We start from the raw sequence: 19,257 nt of genomic DNA on the forward strand, positions 1-19,257 counted from the left end.
CGCGACGGACGCACCAGAGCCGCGCCGCGCGCGGCCGCGAATGCGGGCGTGGAGACCCGCGAGGAGAAAAGCGGCGCGAGCTGTTCCGGGCCCGACGGCTGCCGGCTCGCGTCTCCTCGCGGGCCCCCCCCGTGTCTCCGCCGCCATGCCTATGAAGGGCCGCTTCCCCATCCGCCGCACCCTGCAGTACCTGGCCCAGGGCACCGTGGTGTTCAAGGACTCGGTGAAGGTCATGACGGTGAACTACAACACGCACGGGGAGCTGGGCGAGGGCGCCAGGTCAGTGTCTGGCGGACCGCGACCCGTTCCCGTGCCAGCGCGCTGCCCGCGTCACCCACCGAACAGACTGAGCGCCGCGGGGCCGCCCGCAGTCGTGCCCAGAGGCGCGGGGCAAGGCCCGCCCTTGTCTCCTTCCTCCCGCGTGGTGTGACAAGGCCACCCTGAGGAGGCCACCGGACCCCTTGGCCCCCATGTGGCTGGAGAGCTGGGGAGGGGCAGCCCAGGGACGCCTGACGTGGCTCGGGTCCCAGCTCTTCCACCTGTGGCGTTGGGCGAGCTGCTCCAGCTAGGTGTCCCCGACAGGGACGGTCACTCCGCCCAGGGGGAGGCGTCAGAGAGAGACAGCTGTTGACATCTAGCTAGCCCTTGTCAATGCCACTCAGGCATCACGTCGCCTGATTTTTAAGGGCACCCGAGGGATGGGGAGGCCCCTCTGGGGGCTGGCCCGAGGTGTCAAAGCTGCCCAGGGGGCGTGGTGGGCGGCGAGTGGGGCTGGGGGCGTGGCGGCGCTGGCCACGGGCGGGCCGGTCACCACGCAGTGGAGCGAGTTTCGCAGCTGTCCCCGCTTAAGGGAAACGCGGGGTCGTCAGCCTGGAGTGGGAACTGGGGCGTGGCACTTGGCGAGTGAAAAGCTCGAACTGACCCCTGCGCGTCTCTGCGCTCTTCAGGCGTCAGCACGAATGTGTTGAGTGACCCTGGAATGTGGGGACTTCAGCAGGGTCGGAGCAAATAGCCCGAGCCGGAGCAGGAGTCTGGGAGGGAGCTCACTGGGAGGAAGCTCCTTGTGGAGCGAGTGTCCCACGGGAAGGGCTTGGACGGCAGGGTTGATGGAAAGAGCCAGAAGCCTCCTCGTAGCCATTGCTCTAAGCAGGCGAAGCCCAGAGCTCGGGTCTGCTTATGTGGGCTCAGCGGGGTGAGGGCTTCCAGAGGACTTGGGCTTGGGGAGAATGGGCGCCCACACAGTCCTTCAAAACCCACTGACTGGCCCCATGTCGCTTGCCAGCCTTTGCTCATTCAGGGGCCCTCCGCATTTTTTTTTCTTCCCTTTTCTTTTTGGTCCCAGGAATTGAACCCAGGGGCGCTTAACCACTGAGCCACATCCCCTCCACCATGCGGCCTGCGCAATGGTTTCATTAATGAGGTTCTTGGCATAAAAGTTAGCTAGAAGAGATCGAATTAAAACACACAGACTCAGTTACCTTATTTCTATTGCCAGGTCCGAGACGGCTCCCCTCTCTGGTTCCCTCCTCTAACCGCCCAGCAGGGCAGCAAGGATTACTCAGGGCTAGCAGGAGAGAGAGAGTGAACACGCCTGGGAGTAGCCTTTTATTGGGGAACAAGAAATTCAGGGGATAATTCCATCCAATGAAGGTTGAGGGGGGACTGCACTCCAAGGTCAGGGTCAGTGATTGGGCCCCCAGGGTCAGTGGTCAGTCACACCCCCACACGGACGGGTTCTCTTATCAGGAAAGGGCTGGGAAAGTTCCGACACAGCCAGAACCCTCAGACCCTTAAGGGGAGCCGCCCAGTCACGTGTCAGAATGGCTTCCCACAATCCCCAGTCCGTTTTATTTTTTATTTTGGGACAGGGTCACCCTGAGTTGCTTTGGGCCTTGATAAGTTGCCGAGGCTGGCTTTGAACTCGAGACCCTCCTGCCTCAGCCTCCACAGTCACTGAGATAACAGGCGTGTGCCATTGTGCCTGGTGGCCCTCAGGATTTCTTTTGCCCCAAGACCTTCCTCCATTCCAGGTGCCAGTGGCCAGTACTGTGGCCTCAGGCGAGCCAAAGCCATGGGTGTCCACTGGGTAGTGGGAGTGGCCTGAGTGTAGGAGGGCTCACCTCTGACAGTGGAGGCCCAGAGCAGTCACAGCCACAGCCTTGAGTGTCCCAGCTGTGTGACCCCCGCACTTAGCACCTCAGTTTCCTTAGTTGCCAAAGCCCACCTCCCAGGGGTGTCCTGAGTGTTGGGGGAGTAAGATGCCCAACCAAATGACAGGCCAGCGCAGCAGGCACGAACTTGAATTTCCGTCATCTGCCCTTAACTCTGTCCTTACTTCACAAGAACCGTCCTGGGGGCTGGGAGGACCACCAAAACCTTCTGGGAGCCTTGTGGTGTTCTTGTCTCAGCAGTTTCAGGCCTTGTCCTGGTTCATCTGCACGAGGTTCTGTGGTGTTGGGAATCACTGTGCTGTGGGGTGTGACCAGCAGGGACCCCGTGAGCCCAGAGGTGGGAGTAGGGAGTCTGCAGGGCTCAAGTTCACCTCCATGTAAGTAAATAACAAACCCAGAGAGGCCCCTCTTGGGTTTTGAGCGGTAGGCCACCGGGGAGAGGAGGCCTGGCTCTGTCCTCCCACTGCTCCCCACCCACCCCTGCGGCTTACCCAGCCCTGCAGGGCCTTCCTGCATTCAGAGCACTGTTCCTCCTGGGAATCGGCTTGGCTTCCTAAGCTCTGGGTACAGCTGAATGCTATGATCCATTTTTCCTTTTTGTTTTAGCAAATCCCTTTGTTTTCCCTGTAGCTAATTGACATTGTTTTAATTCAGCTGAGGATTCTGTCCTAATGGGGACGTGTCCTCAGAAGGTGGCGGAGTCGGGCTTTCTATTATTTCAGTTGTGGAAACATCTTAGAGGCTTCAGCCTGGACTGGTGGTGTGCTTCGCCATCTCCTTGGCATGATCACGAGGCACGGAGCGGCCGCCCTCTCTGGGCCGGGCAGCTCGAGGCTGGTGAAGTGCAAAACCCTAGACTGGGGTGGGAGAGGGGTTGGCAGTGGAAGCCTGAGGACCCAGAGGGCTGCTGACAGGAACCTGCTGCTGAACCAGGGGAAAGAAAGTGCCAGTCTGTCACCAGCACTTTCCATCAGCGGAACTCACCTCGTGGTCAGCAGCGTGGCAGAGGTGGTGAGGTCAGCTCTGGGACAGGAAGGTCTGGACACATGGCTGTGTGCTGCTTGTTTTTCTTGTGCTGCTGGGGATGGGACCTGCCAGAGTTGATTTCCTCAGTCCTCTCCCCTTGTTCTGTCCCTGGACTGTCACAGATGAGCCCACAGTAGACCTCAGGGTATGAAAGTGTGAAAGCAGAGGTGAATTGCTGGAGTTAAGATCTGTGCTTTCAAAAGAAGTGAAGGCAATTTACATTTATGTCTCTACATATTTCTTTCTCTCAGCATTGAGGATTGAACCCTAGGGGTGCTCTACCCCTGAGCTACAACCCCAATCCTCTGGGAGACAGGGTCTTGCTACATTGTTCAGGCTGGCCTTAAACGTGCATGTTGCACCATACCTAGCCCCAATTTATATTCTTTTGTTGTTTTTGTTCTGGTACAGGGCATTGAATCCAGGGGTGCTTCACCACTGAGCCACATCCCCAGACCTTTTTTCATTTTGAGACAATGTCTTGCTAAATTGCTTAGGGCCTCACTAAGTTGTTGAGGCTGGCCTCCAACTTGTGATCCTCCTGCCTCAGCCTCCCAAGCCACTGGGATCACAGGTGTGCATCACCACACCCATTCCAGTTTATATTCTTCATGAAATGTTTCCTTTCTTCTGTAACTGTTTTTTAAAAAAGTTAATCCTCCAAGATGAAAAGGAATCTTTTTAATTTACATGAGTTGAGTGGGATGGTTCTAGAACATAGGATGATGGGCCATTTCCCTTTCTCTTCCTCTGCGCTGCCTAGCAGTGGCCCTTGCCTGTCAGTTTTATTAACGATGTGTACGATTCTGTCTCAAGGGAACGGCCCCTTTGTTTTATGTTTTGGGAACATGTTTCTTCTGATCTGGCAAACGTTGACTATTGGTCAACTCTGCTGTGCAGACATTCTGATGCAGGTTGTAGGGATCCGTCTTGGGAACATTCTGGCTCAAGGTCTTCCTCCACACCTGCACTGTAGAGTATTCCTTTATTTCAAAGTTGGGGCCTGACCTAGACACACTGCGCACCCAGGGATCCCGCTGGACGGGCTTCACCCACCCCACGCTGTGCGGGCATCAGACCGAGGTGGGGACCTGTTGGGATTCTATTTTTCCTTTTAAATCTTTGGTCAGTTTTTGGGGAGTGTGCCACAGGTGGGTTTTCAATTTTTTTCCCCTGAGTGAATAACCGGGAGTCCCAGCACTGTGGTGGGCACATGGTGGGGGGTCCTTTCCAGCTATCCTTCTGCCTTTTGCGGGGTTAGTGTCCTCTGAGAATCCAAGGCAAGCTCTGGACACTCCCGAGAGCAGTCCATGTGTGCTCCACATTTTATGGTCAAACCCCTGTGACATTGAGTCGTGTCTTCAATTTGCAGGAAATTCGTGTTTTTCAACATTCCTCAGATCCAGTACAAGAACCCCTGGGTGCAGATCATGATGTTCAAGAACATGACCCCGACGCCCTTCCTGCGCTTCTACCTGGGTGAGTGCCCGGTCCTGGCTGGGCCCTGGGGGCCGTCTGGGCGGCATCTGAAGGACGCTTCCTCCCAGCCCTTCTTCCCACGGCAGCAGATGGCGTCCGAGAAAGCACTTCCCTCGTGTCTCCTGCCAGGGCCCTCGGTGGCCTCCGATCTGGACACGTCACCCCCCCCCTCCTTCCTCACCTCCAGTGATCTCCTGCTCACGGGCTGGTTTTTGCACAATCTCTTGTTGTGCGGTGTGGAAAGGCCACGCCCTCTGCCCAGACCCCTCTCCACCCGCCTTTCCTTGTTTAACCAAATAAGACTTTCAAGGGGCTGGAGATGTTGCTGGGCCCTGGGCTCCGTCCCCAGTACTGAGGTCCTGTGGGAGGGGTCTGGGCACACTGGGGTCCTTGTGGCAGGAGTCTTAAGGGGTTTTGGCCAGCCATGCCTATCTCCGAGGGGCGGCGGGCGCCCCATGTCCGGGGCTGTGCTGGACCAGCGTTCTCAAAGCAGGGCGTTGCTGCTGGGAGGTCCCCACCCCTCGCGGCTTCAGCGGCACTCAGTTCCCTACAGTTCCCGGATGGCTCCCAAACTTCGGCCAGCGCAGGCAGGTCAGGGAGCAGAGGGCTGGCCTCGGTGGCCCCACGTCTTGTCGACCCTGTGCGGCGACTCTCCTGTTTCTTCCCCAGTGAAGGCAGAACAGGGCTTGCAGGGCTGGTGGCTCCAGGGACCTGCAGGTGGGGCGAACAAACCTGCCCTGCCCCTCTGCCTCTGCTGGGTGCACGGGCCCCTGGGAGAGGCCCGTCCAGCTCGGGCTCTCGGCCCTGGGGAGGCGCTCCAAGCAGGAAGCGGCAGAACAGATGAGAAACCCAGTGAGAGAACATGCTGGAACATCAGTGCTCTGACAGAATGAACCTGGAGCCGGGGCCCAGGGCGCAGAGAGGGTGATAGTGGCACCCGTGTGTTTGCGCTAGTGTCTGGGGGCTGCGCTGGAGCCCAGCCCAGGGGTCCCCGTGTTTTGTGAGGCCTCTTTCTCCCACCGCCTTCTTGATATTTGTCCTCCTTATCGTGAATCGGCAATTGATCATTTGGAGCTGCGGGTGGAACCCGGGGTCTTTGGAGCCTGCTGGCCCAGCACCCCGCCTGCAGCTGCAGCCTAGGCCTTGGGTTTTATAAAGCTAACTATGGAGCCGCTGCTCAGAAACACAGGGGGCAGAGGCACTGGCGGGATGGAGGGGCGGCTGTCCTGGTCTGTGTCCTCCAGCCCTCAGTGGAGAAGCACAGGTTTCCGTCCTGGTGTTGTTCCTCCCTCTCCCAGAGGCGAGCCTGCTGGGGCTTCTCTCACCCAGAGATGTTTTGTCACAGCTTCAGATAGGTGTGGTCTCCTGGTCTGTCTTTTTGGATAGTGGGGGGTGGACAGAAGACTGCCCCTGCTTAGGAGCTGGATGAGTGTCAGGGCACAGGGTGGGTCATCCACCCCCTTGTGCCCGGGGTCATTGTGCTAGCCACATGCTCCCTGTGGGAGAGGAGCCCCCGCACAGCACTGTGCTCTGGGCCCTGGGAGCTGCAGCCCACCAGGAGGGTCGGGGTCCTGGTGTCTTGTGAGGCCTCTTTCTCCCACCGCCTTCTTGATATTCGTCCTCCTTATCATGAATCAGCAATTGATAATTGCAGCTGCAGGTGGAACCCGGGGCCTTGTATGAGCCGAGCCGCCTCTAATGGGCTTTTGTTTAGAGACAGGGTCTCACTATGATGCCCAGGTTGGCCTCCAATTCCTGGGCTCCAGCGATCCTCCTGCCTTGGCCTCCTGAGTAGCTGGGACCACAGCACAGCCTTTGTTCTTGGCTTCTGTTTCTTTTTATTGTGGAGTGACACACCACAGTGGTTTACCCATTCCCCTGCTGAGGGTGCTGGGCTTTTGCTAGGTGCTGAGACATCGGGGTGAGACTTATTGGAGAAAGACCTTGAAAGATAAAGGGCTGCAGGAGGCGGGGCAGGGGAAGGGGCCGGATCTCTCTCTGGGACAGGAGGTCTGGGGAGGGGGAGCTGCAGATGTCAGTACAGCTGAGAGGGTCAGCCCCAGGCCTGTCCCAGCTCTGCTGGGCAGAACGTCCCTGAGAGCGTGGGCTCAACCTGGGGTGCAGCAGACCCCAGAGGCACAGTGACGGGGCTGCCGGCTGGTACTTGAGGGAGCTCTTCTGAGGGGTAAGCTAAGCAGGTCTCCCTGCAGCACAGCCCCACAGGCTGAGGGGGCTGAAAAGAAAGGAGTTTACTTTTTACAGTTGTGGGGGTTTTTGTTGTTGTTTTCCTTAATTATATAGGGATTGAACTCGGGGTTCACTGAGCCACAGCCCCAGCCCCCCCAGCCCTTTTTATTAAACACAGGGTCTCGCTGAGTTGCGTAGGGCTTCCCTAAGTTGCTGAGGCTGGCTTTGAACTCGTGATCCTCCTGCCTCGGCCTGCTGGGATTAGACATGCTCCACCTGGCTGGGCTTGTTTCTCACAGTTCCAGAGGCTGGGAATGCCAGACTGCAGGGCCATCTGGTGAGGGCCCTTCCTGCGTCTAGACCAGCAGAGGGCATCACAGGGTGAGAGCAAGTGTGAGGTGGGGTCTCTCCATCTGATAAAGCCACTGGTGCCTGCTGGAAGCCCCCCCTCCTGACCTCGTCTAACCTTAACCCTCCCAGAGGCCCCCCTCCAAGTACCACCAGTATATCAATTTGGGAATTGAGTTTCCAACACGTGGCCTTTGGGGGGACACATTAAAACCATGGCACATCTACTGGGTGTGGTGGTGCACACCTGTAATCCTGGGACCAGGAGGCTGAGGCAAGAGGATCACAAGTTAGAGGCCAGCCTCAGCAACTTGGTGAGACCCATCAAAAAGGTAAAGAGCCCCTAAATTCAACCCCCAGTACCGCAAAACAGCAGCAGAAACCACTGCACACCTTCAGAGTCCCACGTGCTGTTAGAGACGGCGTGTCCCTAGGTTGTTCCAAGGGATTGGGGCATGGGCATCTTTACAGAATAAAGCACTATGTAATATGCTATATATCATATAATATGTTTTAATAATAATAAAACATTATTCTGTTGGGGGGGATCATTACTCTTAAGACTTCTAAATTTCAGCCATTCCCAGGGCTGGGATGCAGCACAGTGTGCTTAGCATGTCCAGGGTCCTGGGTTCAGTCCCTGTCAGTAAAAAGGAAAAAAAAAAAAATAGGCATCCAGTGGTGTGTGTCTCATTGCAGGTTTCTGGGTTCTGTTGTCTGTTTTAGCTCCTTAGGGTTCTGCATGGTCACTGGTACCCAACAGCTCAGAGGTGCACAGAAACCGACTTCAGTTGGTGACCCTTCCCTCCCAGCCCCCTCCTCTCCGTTCTCCCTCCTCTGTTCTGTAGGCTCCCTCTGGCCCATCTGTTGGTCTGTAATCTTCTCCTCCCACCCTTTCCTTTATTCTCCTCTAGCTTCCACACGTGAGAGAGGACATTTGACCATGGAGTTTCTGGGTGTGGCTCATTTCACTCAGCATGATATTCTGCATTTCCACCCACTGACCAGAAAATGCCCCGATTTCATCCTTTTTAGTGGCTGAGCAGAACTCCATTGTCTGTGTACACCACAGTTCTCAATCCATTCACCTGTTGACAGGCATCTGGGTTGATTCCATGATGTAGCTGTTGTGAATTGTGCTATAAACAATGAAGTGGCTGTGTCACCGTAGTATGCCAATTTTAGATCTTTTGGGGAGAAAACCCAGGAGTGGGGCAGTTGGGTCAGATTTTTTTTTTTTTTTTTTTTTTTTTGGTGGTGGTGGCGGGGTACTGGGGATTGAACTCAGGGGCACTGGACCACGGAGCCCCCTCCCCAGCCCTATTTTGTGTTTTATTTAGAGACAGGGTCTCACTGAGTTGCTTAGTACCTTGCTGTTGCTGAGGCTGGCTTTGAACTCGCGATCCTCCTGCCTCAGCCTCCTGAGCTGCTGGGATTATAGGCTTGCGCCACCGTGCCCGGCCTATCCCTAGTCTTTTGAGGATTCTTAGTCATTGCTATCCTGACTGGAGTGAGATGAAATCTCAGTGTAGATTTGATTTGCATTTCTGCAACACTAGAGATGTTGAACACCTTTTCATATATTTGTTGATTGATTGTATTTCTTCTGTGAAGTGTCTGTTCAGTTCCTTAGCCCATTTGCTGATTGGATTATTATTATTTTTGGGGGGGGCTGTTAAGTTTTTTGAGTTCTTTTTAAGTCCTTTATAAGTCGGTGCTCTGAGGTACATGTGGTAAAGATTTTCTCGCCTTCTGTGGGCACTCTCTTCACATTATTGTTTCCTTTGCTGAAAATAAGCTTTTTAGTTTAAATATCCCATTTGTTGATTTTTGATTTTACTTCTTGCACTTTAGGAGTCTTGTTAAGGAAGTCAGTTCCTGAGCTGACCTGGTGAAGATTTGGGCCTACTTTTTCTTATGCTAGGCACAGGGCCTCTGTTCTAGTGCCTAAATCCTTGTCCACTTTGAGTTAAGTTTTGTGCATGGTGAGAGAGAGGGGTTTAATTTCAGTCTGTTGCATATGGATTTCCAGTTTTCCCAGCACCATTTGTTAAAGAGGCTGTCTTTTCTCCAATTCTTTGTCTCTGTGTCTTCTATTCTGTACCATTTTGTCTGTTTTGGTGCCAGTACCATGCTGTTTTTGTTGTTATAGCTCCCTAAAGTCTGGTATAGTGATGCCTCTTGCTAAGGATTGCTTTGGCTATTCTGGGTCTCTTATTTTTCTAAATGAATTTCATGATTGCTTTTGTCCATTTCTATGAAGAATGTCATTGGTTTTAATAGGAATTGCATTAAATCTGTATAATGCTTTTGGTAGTGTGGCTGTTTTGACAGTGTTAATTCTGCCTATCCAGGAGCATGGGAGATTGTTTTATCTTCTAAAGTCTTCTTCAGTTTCATTCTTTGGTGTTCTGTAGTTTTCATTGTAGAGGTCTTTTCCCTCTTGTCACATCGATTCCCAAATATTTTATTTTTTTTGAGGCCATTGTGAATGGGGTAGTTTTCCTAATTTCTTTCAGTGGATTCATCACTGATGTATAGAAATGCTTTTGATTTACGGGTGTTAATTTTATATCCTACTTTGCTGAATTCACTTATTAGTTCTAGGAGTTTTCTGGTGGAATTTTTTGGGCCTTCTAAATATAGAATCGTGTCATCAGCAAATAGTGATAGTTTCCTATTTGTATCCCTTTAATTTCTTTCTTCTGTCTAATTGCTCTGGCTCAAGTCTCAAGGACAGTGTTGAGTGAAAGTGGTGAAAGAGAGCATCTTTGTTCCAGTTTTTAGAGGGAATCCTTTCAATTTTTCTCCATTAGAATGATGCTGGCCTTGGGTTTAGCATAGACAGCTTTTACAGTGTTGAGGTATGTTCCCAGTGTGCCTAGTTTCTCTAGTGTTCTGAACAGGAAGTGTGCTGTATTTTGTCAAATGTCTTTTCTGCATCTATTGAGGTGATCATATGATTCTTGTCTCTAAGTCTGTTCATGTGATGAATCACATTTATTGATTTCCCTATGCTGAACCAACCTTGTGTCCCTGGGATGAACCCCACCAGATCATGATGCACTATCTTTTTACTATATTTTTGTATGCGATTTGCCAGAATTTTATTGATAATTTTTGCCTCTATGTTCATCAGGATTATTGGTCTGAAGTTTTGTTTTCTTGGTGCGTCTTTGTCTGGTTTTGGTATCAGATGCTAGCTTCAAAGAATGAATTTGGAAGGGTTCCCTCCTTTTTATTTCATGGAATTATTTGAGGAGTATTGGTGTTAGTTCTTATTTGAAGGCCTTGTAGAACTCTGCTGAGAATCCATCTGGTCCTGGGCTTTTCTCAGTTGGCAGGCTTTTGATGATATATTCTATTTCATTGCTTGAAATTGATGTTTAAATTGTGTATATCTTCCTGATTCAGTTTTGGTGGGTTGTATGTTTCTAGAAATTTGTCAAATGTCTTTCAGATTTTCTATTTTATTGGAATATAAAATTTCAAAAGAGTTTCTTCTGATTATCTTCTGTATTTCAGTAGTAAAAGAACGAACAAGGCTCGTGGTTGGAGAAAATGCCCATTTATTGAGGAATAGCTCTGCTTATTTATAGAGCCGGGGGTGGTTTGACAGTTATGAAAGTTTAATGGTTTGACAGTTGGCATGGGGTGCTTTCTGATTGGTGGGTAAGGATCATGTGATCCAGTAGGGCTAGTGTGATTGGTGGGTAAGGATCATGTGAGCCAGCAGGGCTCACCATTGGACGGCTCTTCTCAGGGGATGGGGAAGTTAGTCTTTGGAGCCGGGGAGATTCCCAACATTCCCCACTCTTTGTTATTAAATGAGACTAGGTGTCGACTCATTCTAGCTGCTTCCTGCTGAGATGGGGCGGTGTGGGAGAATCAGAGGAGGGAAGTAAGGAGCCCCCACAGGAGGGCAGAGAGGGCCGGAATAACTTCAGGAACCAGATCAATGAAGGTTCCTTGCCACCACAGATCCATGATGATGTCAGTCCATTCGGCATAGGTCTCGACTGGAGGTATCATCAGTAGCCAGGAGTTGGTAATTCCTGAGGAGAAGCTGGTTAAAAGCTTGACTAGAAATTTTTTTCCCACCTGAGTCTGAATGAACTTTATGATAAAGGGAAGGAACAAGTACAGGGAGTTTTTATAGCCCAAATCTAATGGGGTCTCTGGGTCTGCAAGCTGCACAAGGGGGTTAAGTGTTCAGCCTTGAGTGGGGGCTTGGGCATTTGGGCTTGAAGCAAACAGGTGATAAAGAACCAGACAGAGGGTTTGAGAAGCCAGGTCATCCTGCAGCTAACTTTGTTTGGCATGCCCTGTGGACCAGCCTGTCTCGCACCTAACACCCTCAATTCCCCTCTTCATTCCTAGTCCAATCTAGCTCCCTCCCCTCTCTATTAAGGCTGCTCTTCAAACTCTCTCCTACCTGGGTGTCTCTGAAAGCAGCGTGCTTCTCTCTTGACCTTTCTCTGGCCCTTGGGTCCTGAAATGTCACCGTTCCCAGCTTTCCCTAGTCTTATCTCTCTTACACCAAGAAAGCATGGGCTTTGTAATAAAGAGGGCAGCTTCTCTCACACTCTGAACAAAGGCGGCCAAGGGAGGACCGTGGCCCATTGTTACCAGATTTCCCTTTGAGAGCAGTCAGATCTCTCCAGGTTTTATGTGAAACACCTCAACCTTAAGTACTGTTACTTGAAATTCTTGCGAAACTGGGAGGGTAAACAAAACACACATGTTCCTCCTTAGGCCCAGAAGGCAACTGGTAAAGTGCTCCCTTATGATAAAGGTAGTTCACACTTATCCAGGGGTCACCATGCTCCGGACACCTAAGTGGTTCGCCATTAATTTTCAGAAGGACGACACACAACAGTCCCACTACTGGCCAGATCCAAGCAAGCAGGGGGTCTGTAAGGAGGAGTAGGGGGTCTGGCTGGAGGGGGCCTTTAGGGTCACTTGCTTTGAATCTCTAGACATAGGGCGAAGAGAGGACCCAAGAGGGGCCAGAAATGAGGGGGAGCATTAAGTATTGGGCTAAGAACAGAGACCCTGGAGAGGCGGAGCTTGAAGGGATCTTGTGGGGAGGGATGCACAATAAAGCCAAGGGGAGCACCTTTACCCAGTCCAGGCTTAATTCCATGGTGAGCTTGGTGAGGGTGTCTTTAAGGGACCGATTGGTCCTTTCAACCTTTCCGGAAGCCTGGGGGCGGTAAGGGCAATGGAAATGCCAAGGGAGTGATAGCACGAGAGCCAGTCTCTGAGTTACCTGTGAGGTGAACTCTGGGTCATTGTCTGATTGGATAGAAGTGGGCATCCCGAAACAGGGGATTATGTGAGTCGGCTACCGTAGAGGCCTGCTTGTTAGAAGTGGGAAAGGCTTGTTTTTTACTCGGGGCATGTTGGCGAAGTCGGTCTGCAGCCGGGTATGACCGTGGGCCTGATGAGAAAGGAAAGGTTTAGGTTTTAATGGAGTATTGGTATTGGTTCTCTCGCAGATCTGACAAGCGGAAGTGATCTGTTGTAGGAGGGTCTTATCGCGTGGGGAAAGGGTGAAAAAGGAGTGAAGGAAAGTAGTGAGACTCTGTGGACTAGAATGGAATAGAGAGTGAAAAAACTGGAAGAGTTGTTGGGGATCTTTGGGCCGATCCCTGGTGGTAGCAAAGCGTAGTGGAGAGGAGATAAAGCTCTGTAGGGCAGCTGATTGAGCCGCCTGATCGGCCTTGGATTCCCCATAGTTGTAAGAGAAGAGTCGGTTTACTGGGCCCCAGTTGGGAAGGCAGCCTGGAGGCTCGTAGTAGGCCAGAAATAAGTGTGGAATTAATGACTGCCGACCTCTGGTGGTCAATAGCCCCTTTCTTTCCAAATGGCTGCGTGGGAGATCAGGATATGGAAGACGTATTTGGAATCTGTATATAGGGAGAGGGTTTTCCCCTCCGCTAGCTCCCATGCCCTTGTGGGAGCTCTGAGTTCAGCTTGTTGGTTGGTGGTACTGGGTGGGAGAGGTTTTGCCTCTATGAGGGATGAGAGGGAAACGACAGCATACCCCACCACTCTAACCCCTTCGTGTGTAAAGGAGCTACCATCTGAGAACCAGACGAGGTCCAAAGAGGGCAGGGGTCCCTCAGGAATGGTGGTAGGGCAGGGTAAAATCGTCTCTAATACCTCCAGGCATTTGTGGACGGGATCTTGTGAGGGAGAAGATGGGAGGAGGGAGGCAGGTTTAATGGAGAGCAGGGCTGAAAAGAGATGGAGGGATTTTCAAGGAGAGACAAGGAGGGATAGAACCCTGGAAGGAGGAAGCGGCTGTAGCCCCTTGTAAGTGAGGAAATCCTTTAGATGGTGAGGAGATGAGATGGTTACCGCGGAGCCAAAGGTAAGCTTGTGAGCTTCTTTCTGGAGGTCATGGGCCGCTGCTAGGACTCTGAGACATGGGGGCCAGCCCCCGACGGTGGGGTTGGATAGGTGGGCCACTGGTGCAAATGTGGGGCCATATTCCTGACTCGGAACGCCCAGACTTTGTCCCCGTTTCTCATGTACATAGAGGGTGAAGGGTCGGGAGAGGTCGGGGAGATGCAGGGCGGGTGCCTGGAGGAGGGCCTTTTTAAGGATTGTAAAGGGCTTCCCTGCCGCTGAGGGTAGGGGTTCACCTTGGGGCCCCTTGGCCAGATGATATGTTTGGAGTAGGTATAGACACAATAAGCTGTTTTCTCTCTACTGTAATGGCCTTTTTCCCTTGAGAGAGAGAGAACCCTAGATATGTGACCTCTTTACATGCTATTTGGGCCTTTTGTGGAGAGGCCCGATATCCCTTTAAGGCCAAGAAATTAAGTAGGAGAACTGTGCCATCTGTTGAGCACCCTTTGGACGGGCTAGAAGAATTTGTAAAGGTTTGCAAGAGGTGCAGAGAGCAGGATTAGATCGGAGCAAGAAGAAAGCCTGGACATAAGTGATCTTTACCCATTTTTTGAACGCTCACAGTAATTGTAGAGATCCCTTCTAATGGAGGGATCCAGGGACCCAAAAAGAGGCCATCTGCTTTGGTTGTCTAAGGGATAAGTGGGCCAGGCCTGGGTGCTCTATTTGATCCAAGAGGCATTGTAGGGGAGAGTCGACCGGCAGAGAGGACACATTACCCATGTGAGGAGAAGGGAAGAGGACGCAGAGAAGGAGGAAACTGATTTATTGGCAAAAGGGGCATCCCCACTAGAGCCAAAAAATCAGGAGTGCTTTAGTGGCAGGTTCGAGCTGCAGAGATTGGTCATCACCGAATCGTGACAGTCGAAGCTCTCGTCCTGGACGGAGCCGGAGCCGTGGGAGACCTTGGCCAAGGCTTTTCGGGACCCCTCCTGGAGAGGCCGGATACTCCCAGGGCCGGAAAGAGGGGAGAGTAATTGTCTCTCTAGCGGCCGAGTCTTAAAGGTGAGAGGATTAGGACTTTCGAATCTGCCCAAGGAAGGAGTCTCTGAAGGCCACCGTAGCCTTAAAGGCTTTGTGGTGGGGTGCTTTCCTCCCCGCAGGTGGGCAAAGAGATTTGCTGGACGATAATCAACATATTGCAAGAGGGTGGATTCGGGGCACTGGGGGTGAAAAGATTGGAGGTCGGAGGCCAAGGTTTGTCCATAGAGGTGTGGACTATCTCGAGATCCCTGAGGAAGGTCAGTCCAGGTTAAAGGCAAAAAGATATCCTTTAAATCTATGACCGAGAAGTGGGTGGCAGTGTGGGGGATCTGAGACAGCAGGGTGTATGGGCTGGGAACCAAAGGATGTATGGGCCTAACGGAGGTGTTGATGAGTCGTAGGTAGGACCCGTTGGGCTTTTTACCACTAGTATGGGAGTAAGGGGAAGAGCTAAGAAGGTCCTGAATAAGAGGTTGTAGGCCCAGAAGAGCTTTTGTGGACAGGGGGTATTGAGCCTGATTGGGGAAGGGGTTGAATGTTAACTGGTGGGCAGGAAGCGGTGGAGGGGGTGTGGGTATCCCATACAATTGGTCAACCAGGTTCGTAGGGAAGGGGTCCTTTTTAGTATGATGTTTCATGTCAGCCTCACAAGTAGAGCAGAATGGCCAGTCTTCTGCCAAAAGGGCCAGAAAAGATGAACAGGCCGATGCTGGGGCCTGACTGATGCCAGGAGCCCGGATGTTGACTCTTGTATTGAATTTAGAGAGGACATCTCGGCCGAGCAAAGGAACTGGACTTTGGGGCATAACTAGGAACGTCTGAGAGAATGGGAAGTTGTCTATGGAACAGGGTAATAGGGGAGTCTTTCTTGGATACGTGGTCTTTTCTCCTACCCCGACAATACGAGAGGTGGACGGCACTGTTTGCCCCAGAATTCTGTCAGGACTGAGAAGGTAGCCCCGGTGTCAAGGAGAAAATCAACCTTGCGTCCATCCACCTGAATCTGCACCCTGGGTTCCTGTCTATTGATCGTTACGGCCAGGGACAAGGACCCAAGGCTCCATCAATCTTCGATTGCCATGCCCAGAAGGTCGGAGGGTTCCCTGGCCATAGGCCTCCTACAGGATCTAGGACAGTCAGAGCCCTAATGACCTGTTGTTGACATTTAGGGCATGGGGTACGCAGAGTGTGTGGTGCGGGGCATGCCCTGGCCCAATGCCCCTCCTTGCCACACTTGAAGCAGGCGCCTGGGGGGGGGGTTTCGGTGATGGGCGGCGACCTGAGGAAGCACCCTGCAGGGCCTGGGCGAGCATCTGAAATCTGCTCGAAGTCTGTGGGGGGGGGCTGGCGGAGGACCATGTTCCAGCTTTTTTTAGTTTTGCCTGGATGTGGGGTAGCTCTGTGAGAGGAAATATGTCATAAGGACATGAGGGGCCATCTGGGGGTTTCGGGAGTTTGATCTGGGGCAGCAAGTGGCCCCGGAGGGTGATTGGGATTAACTCAATGAGTTTCATCCACATGGGCTCTGGCAAGTTCCCAGACTCTGGTACCTTCCTCAAGAAGGAGGGTATTAGCCAATAACATACATATATCATGGTGAGTGAGGCTATGAGCCTGGAGGACCCATTGAAACACTAGGGACCTAGTTTGGGGGGGACCAAAGGTGTCGATCGAGTCAGGGGGAGCACCTGGGGGGCTGGACGGAGCCGATGGGGGAGGTCGATAGGATAGGTCGGGGTGAGAACGAAGAAGAGAAAAAGCCTCAACATAGGGATCTCCTTCCACTTTTTCAAGCGCTCGCAGGAGTTAAACAGATCTCTGAGAACTGCGGGGTCTAGGATCCTCCTGGGGGCCATTGACTTTGATGGCAGACTCCCCCTTATTAAATTCTGCACACAAGATTGGCCTTACTAAGGGGGAGTCTGCAGGGAGGGAAGAAGAGGCCCCCATAGGTCAGGAGAGGGACAAGGGTGGTTGAGAGAGAGAGGGGAGGGAGGGAGGGAGGGAGGAGTGCCTGTTCGTCCACCCCTCAGGACCTCCCGCTCATGAACCGGATTCCAGAGTCCACCGGGACCATTAAGGTCGTGGTGGGGTGCGTTCTCTCCTCCAGATGGGGCATCAGAGGTTTGCCGGATGATCGTGGTCAAAGCCCCTGCGTAGCCCATCTGAAGTTGGAAACCCGATGGGGGAACTCACCTACTGAAGAGCCGGTGTTGTGCGAGTAGTAGCGCTCGAAAGAGAGGACGAGGACGGCAAGCCTTGAGAGAGGGGGCCCTCGAGCAGCGAGGAATTCCCCCTCCCGGGTTTCGGCACCAGTGAAAGAACGATCAAGGCTTGCCATCGGAGAAAATGCCTGTTTATTGAGGAACAGCTCTGCTTATTTATAGAGCTGCGGGTTGTTTGACAGTCATGACAGTTTAATGGTTGAACGGTTTGACAGTTGGCATGGGGTGCTTTCTGATTGGTGGGTAAGGATCATGTGAGCCAGCAGGGCTAGTCTGATTGGTGGGTAAGGATCATGTGAGCCAGCAGGGCTCACCATTGGACGGCTCTTCTCAGGTGGGGAAGTTAGTCTTTGGAGCCGGGGTGACTTCCAACAAGCAGTGTCTGTTGTGATATTTCCTTTTTCATCATGAATTTTAGTAATTTGAGTTTTCTGTTTCTGTTCATTAGTGTGACTAAGAGTTTATCAATTTTATCTTTCAAAGAACCAACTTTTTGTTGTGTCAGTGTTTTGGATTGTTTCTTTTGTTTCAATTTCATTAATTTCAGCTCTGACTTTAATTTCCTATCTTCTACTACTTTTGGTATTGATTTTTTTTTTCTACGGCTTTGAGATGTAATGTTAGGTTATTTATTTGTGGACTTCTATTCTTGTAATGAATGAGCCCAATGAAGTGAACTCTTCAGTGAGTTGCCTTCATAGTGTCCCAGAGATTTTTTGATATCTCATTTACCTCTAAGTATTTTTTATTTGATCCCTGATTTTTTCTGCTATCCATTGGTCATTCAGTTGTGTATTATTTAGTCTCCAGGTGTTAGAGTAGCTTCTATTTTTTATTTTATCATTGATTTCTAATTTTATTCCATTATGATCTGATAAAATGCAGGATATTATCTTTATTTCTTTCCCTTTTTTTTTTTTTTTTGCTAAGTTGCTTCGTGCCATAGATATGGCCTGTCTTAGAGAACGATCCATGTGCTGCTGAGAAGAAAGTGTATTTGCTTATTGATGGATGAAATATTCTATATACGTCTGTTGAGTCTAAATTATTGATTGATTGTTCACTTCTGTGGTTTCTTTATTTAGTTCTTGTTTGGAAGATCTGTCCATTGGTGAGAGAGGTGTGTTAGAGTCACCCAATGTTACTGTGTTGTGGTCTGTTTGATTCTTGAAATTGAGAAGGGTTTGTTGGATGTATGTAGATGGCTGCATTGTTTGGGGGCATAAATATTTACAATTATTAGGTCTTGTTGATGTATAATTCCCTTCAGCAGTGTGCAATGTCCTTCTTTGTCCCTTTTGATTAGCTTTGGCTTGAAGTCCACTTTACATGACATGAGGGTACAAACGCTTCTTGTTTATGGGATCGTGTAAGTGATGTGTCTTTCCCATCCTTTCACCTTCAGTCTGGGAGTGTCTCTGCCCATGAGGTGAGTCTCTTGGAGACAGCATATTGTTGGGCCTTGTTTTTTAATCCAATGAGAGAGTCCATGTCTTTTGATTGATGAATTTAGGCCATTTACATTCAAGGTTATTATTGATCTGATTTATATTCCTACTCATTTTGGTTTATTTTTGTTTTTTAATTTGAATTAGGTTCTCCTTTCATTGACTATTCCTTTTAGCGTAGTTCCTCCCTTTGCTGGTTTTCACTTTTTTTTTTTTTTCACTTCACTTTCATGAAATATTTTATCGAGGATGTTCTGTAGTGCAGGCTCTAGTTGTGAGTTCTTTTAATCTTTGTTTATCATGGAAGGTTTTTATTCCATCTTCAGACCTAAAGGTTAACTTTGCTGAACGTAGGATTCTTGGTTGGCATCCATTTTCTTTCAGAGCTTAGACATATTATTCCAAGACCTCATAGCCTTGAGGGTCTGGGTTGAGAAATCGGCTGAGATCCAAATTGGTTTCCCCCTAAACATAATCTGATATTTTTTGTTGCAGCCCTTAAAATTCTCTCCTTACTCTGTATGTTAGGCATTTTTATTATGATGTGCCTTGATGTGGGTCTGCTGCAGTTTTGTACATTTGGGGTTCTGTGAGCCTCTAGTATTTAACTTTCCATTTCATTCTTCAGGTTTGGGAATCTTTCTTGTGTTATTTCATTGAAAAGATTCTGCATTCCTTTCACTTGTAGCTCTGTGCCTTCATCTATTTTGATAAATTTTAAATTTAGTCTTTTCATGTTATCCTATAATTCTTGGGTGTTCTGTTCATGGTTTCTTAACATCTTTGCACGGTCAACTTTATTTTCAAGATTATATATTTTGTCTTTCTTGCTTGAGGTTCTGTTTTCCAAGTGATCTAGTTTGTAGGTGGTGCTTTCAAGTGAATTTTTAATTTGGTTTATTGATTCCTTCATTTCTAGGATTTTTGCTTGATTTTTTTTTTTTTTTTTTTTTTTTTTTTTTTTTTTTT

General features: G+C 50.5%; 1 protein-coding gene across 2 annotated transcripts in view; it reads left to right on the forward strand.

The window, feature by feature from the left end:
- Positions 1 to 26: 26 nt before the first annotated feature.
- Positions 27 to 19,257, forward strand: part of Mrps25 (mitochondrial ribosomal protein S25) — a 46,644-nt gene continuing 27,413 nt past the window's right edge. For both annotated transcript variants that reach the window (XM_048787161.1, XM_015495057.2), the window contains exons 1-2: positions 27 to 279; positions 4,570 to 4,676. In XM_048787161.1, coding sequence (XP_048643118.1) covers positions 41 to 279; positions 4,570 to 4,676 — 346 coding nt within the window. In that variant the 5' untranslated portion in view covers positions 27 to 40. The remainder of the gene's footprint in view (positions 280 to 4,569; positions 4,677 to 19,257) is intronic.

This window comes from Marmota marmota, unplaced genomic scaffold (assembly GCF_001458135.2).
Source record: "Marmota marmota marmota unplaced genomic scaffold, marMar, whole genome shotgun sequence".
Lineage (NCBI taxonomy): Eukaryota > Metazoa > Chordata > Mammalia > Rodentia > Sciuridae > Marmota > Marmota marmota.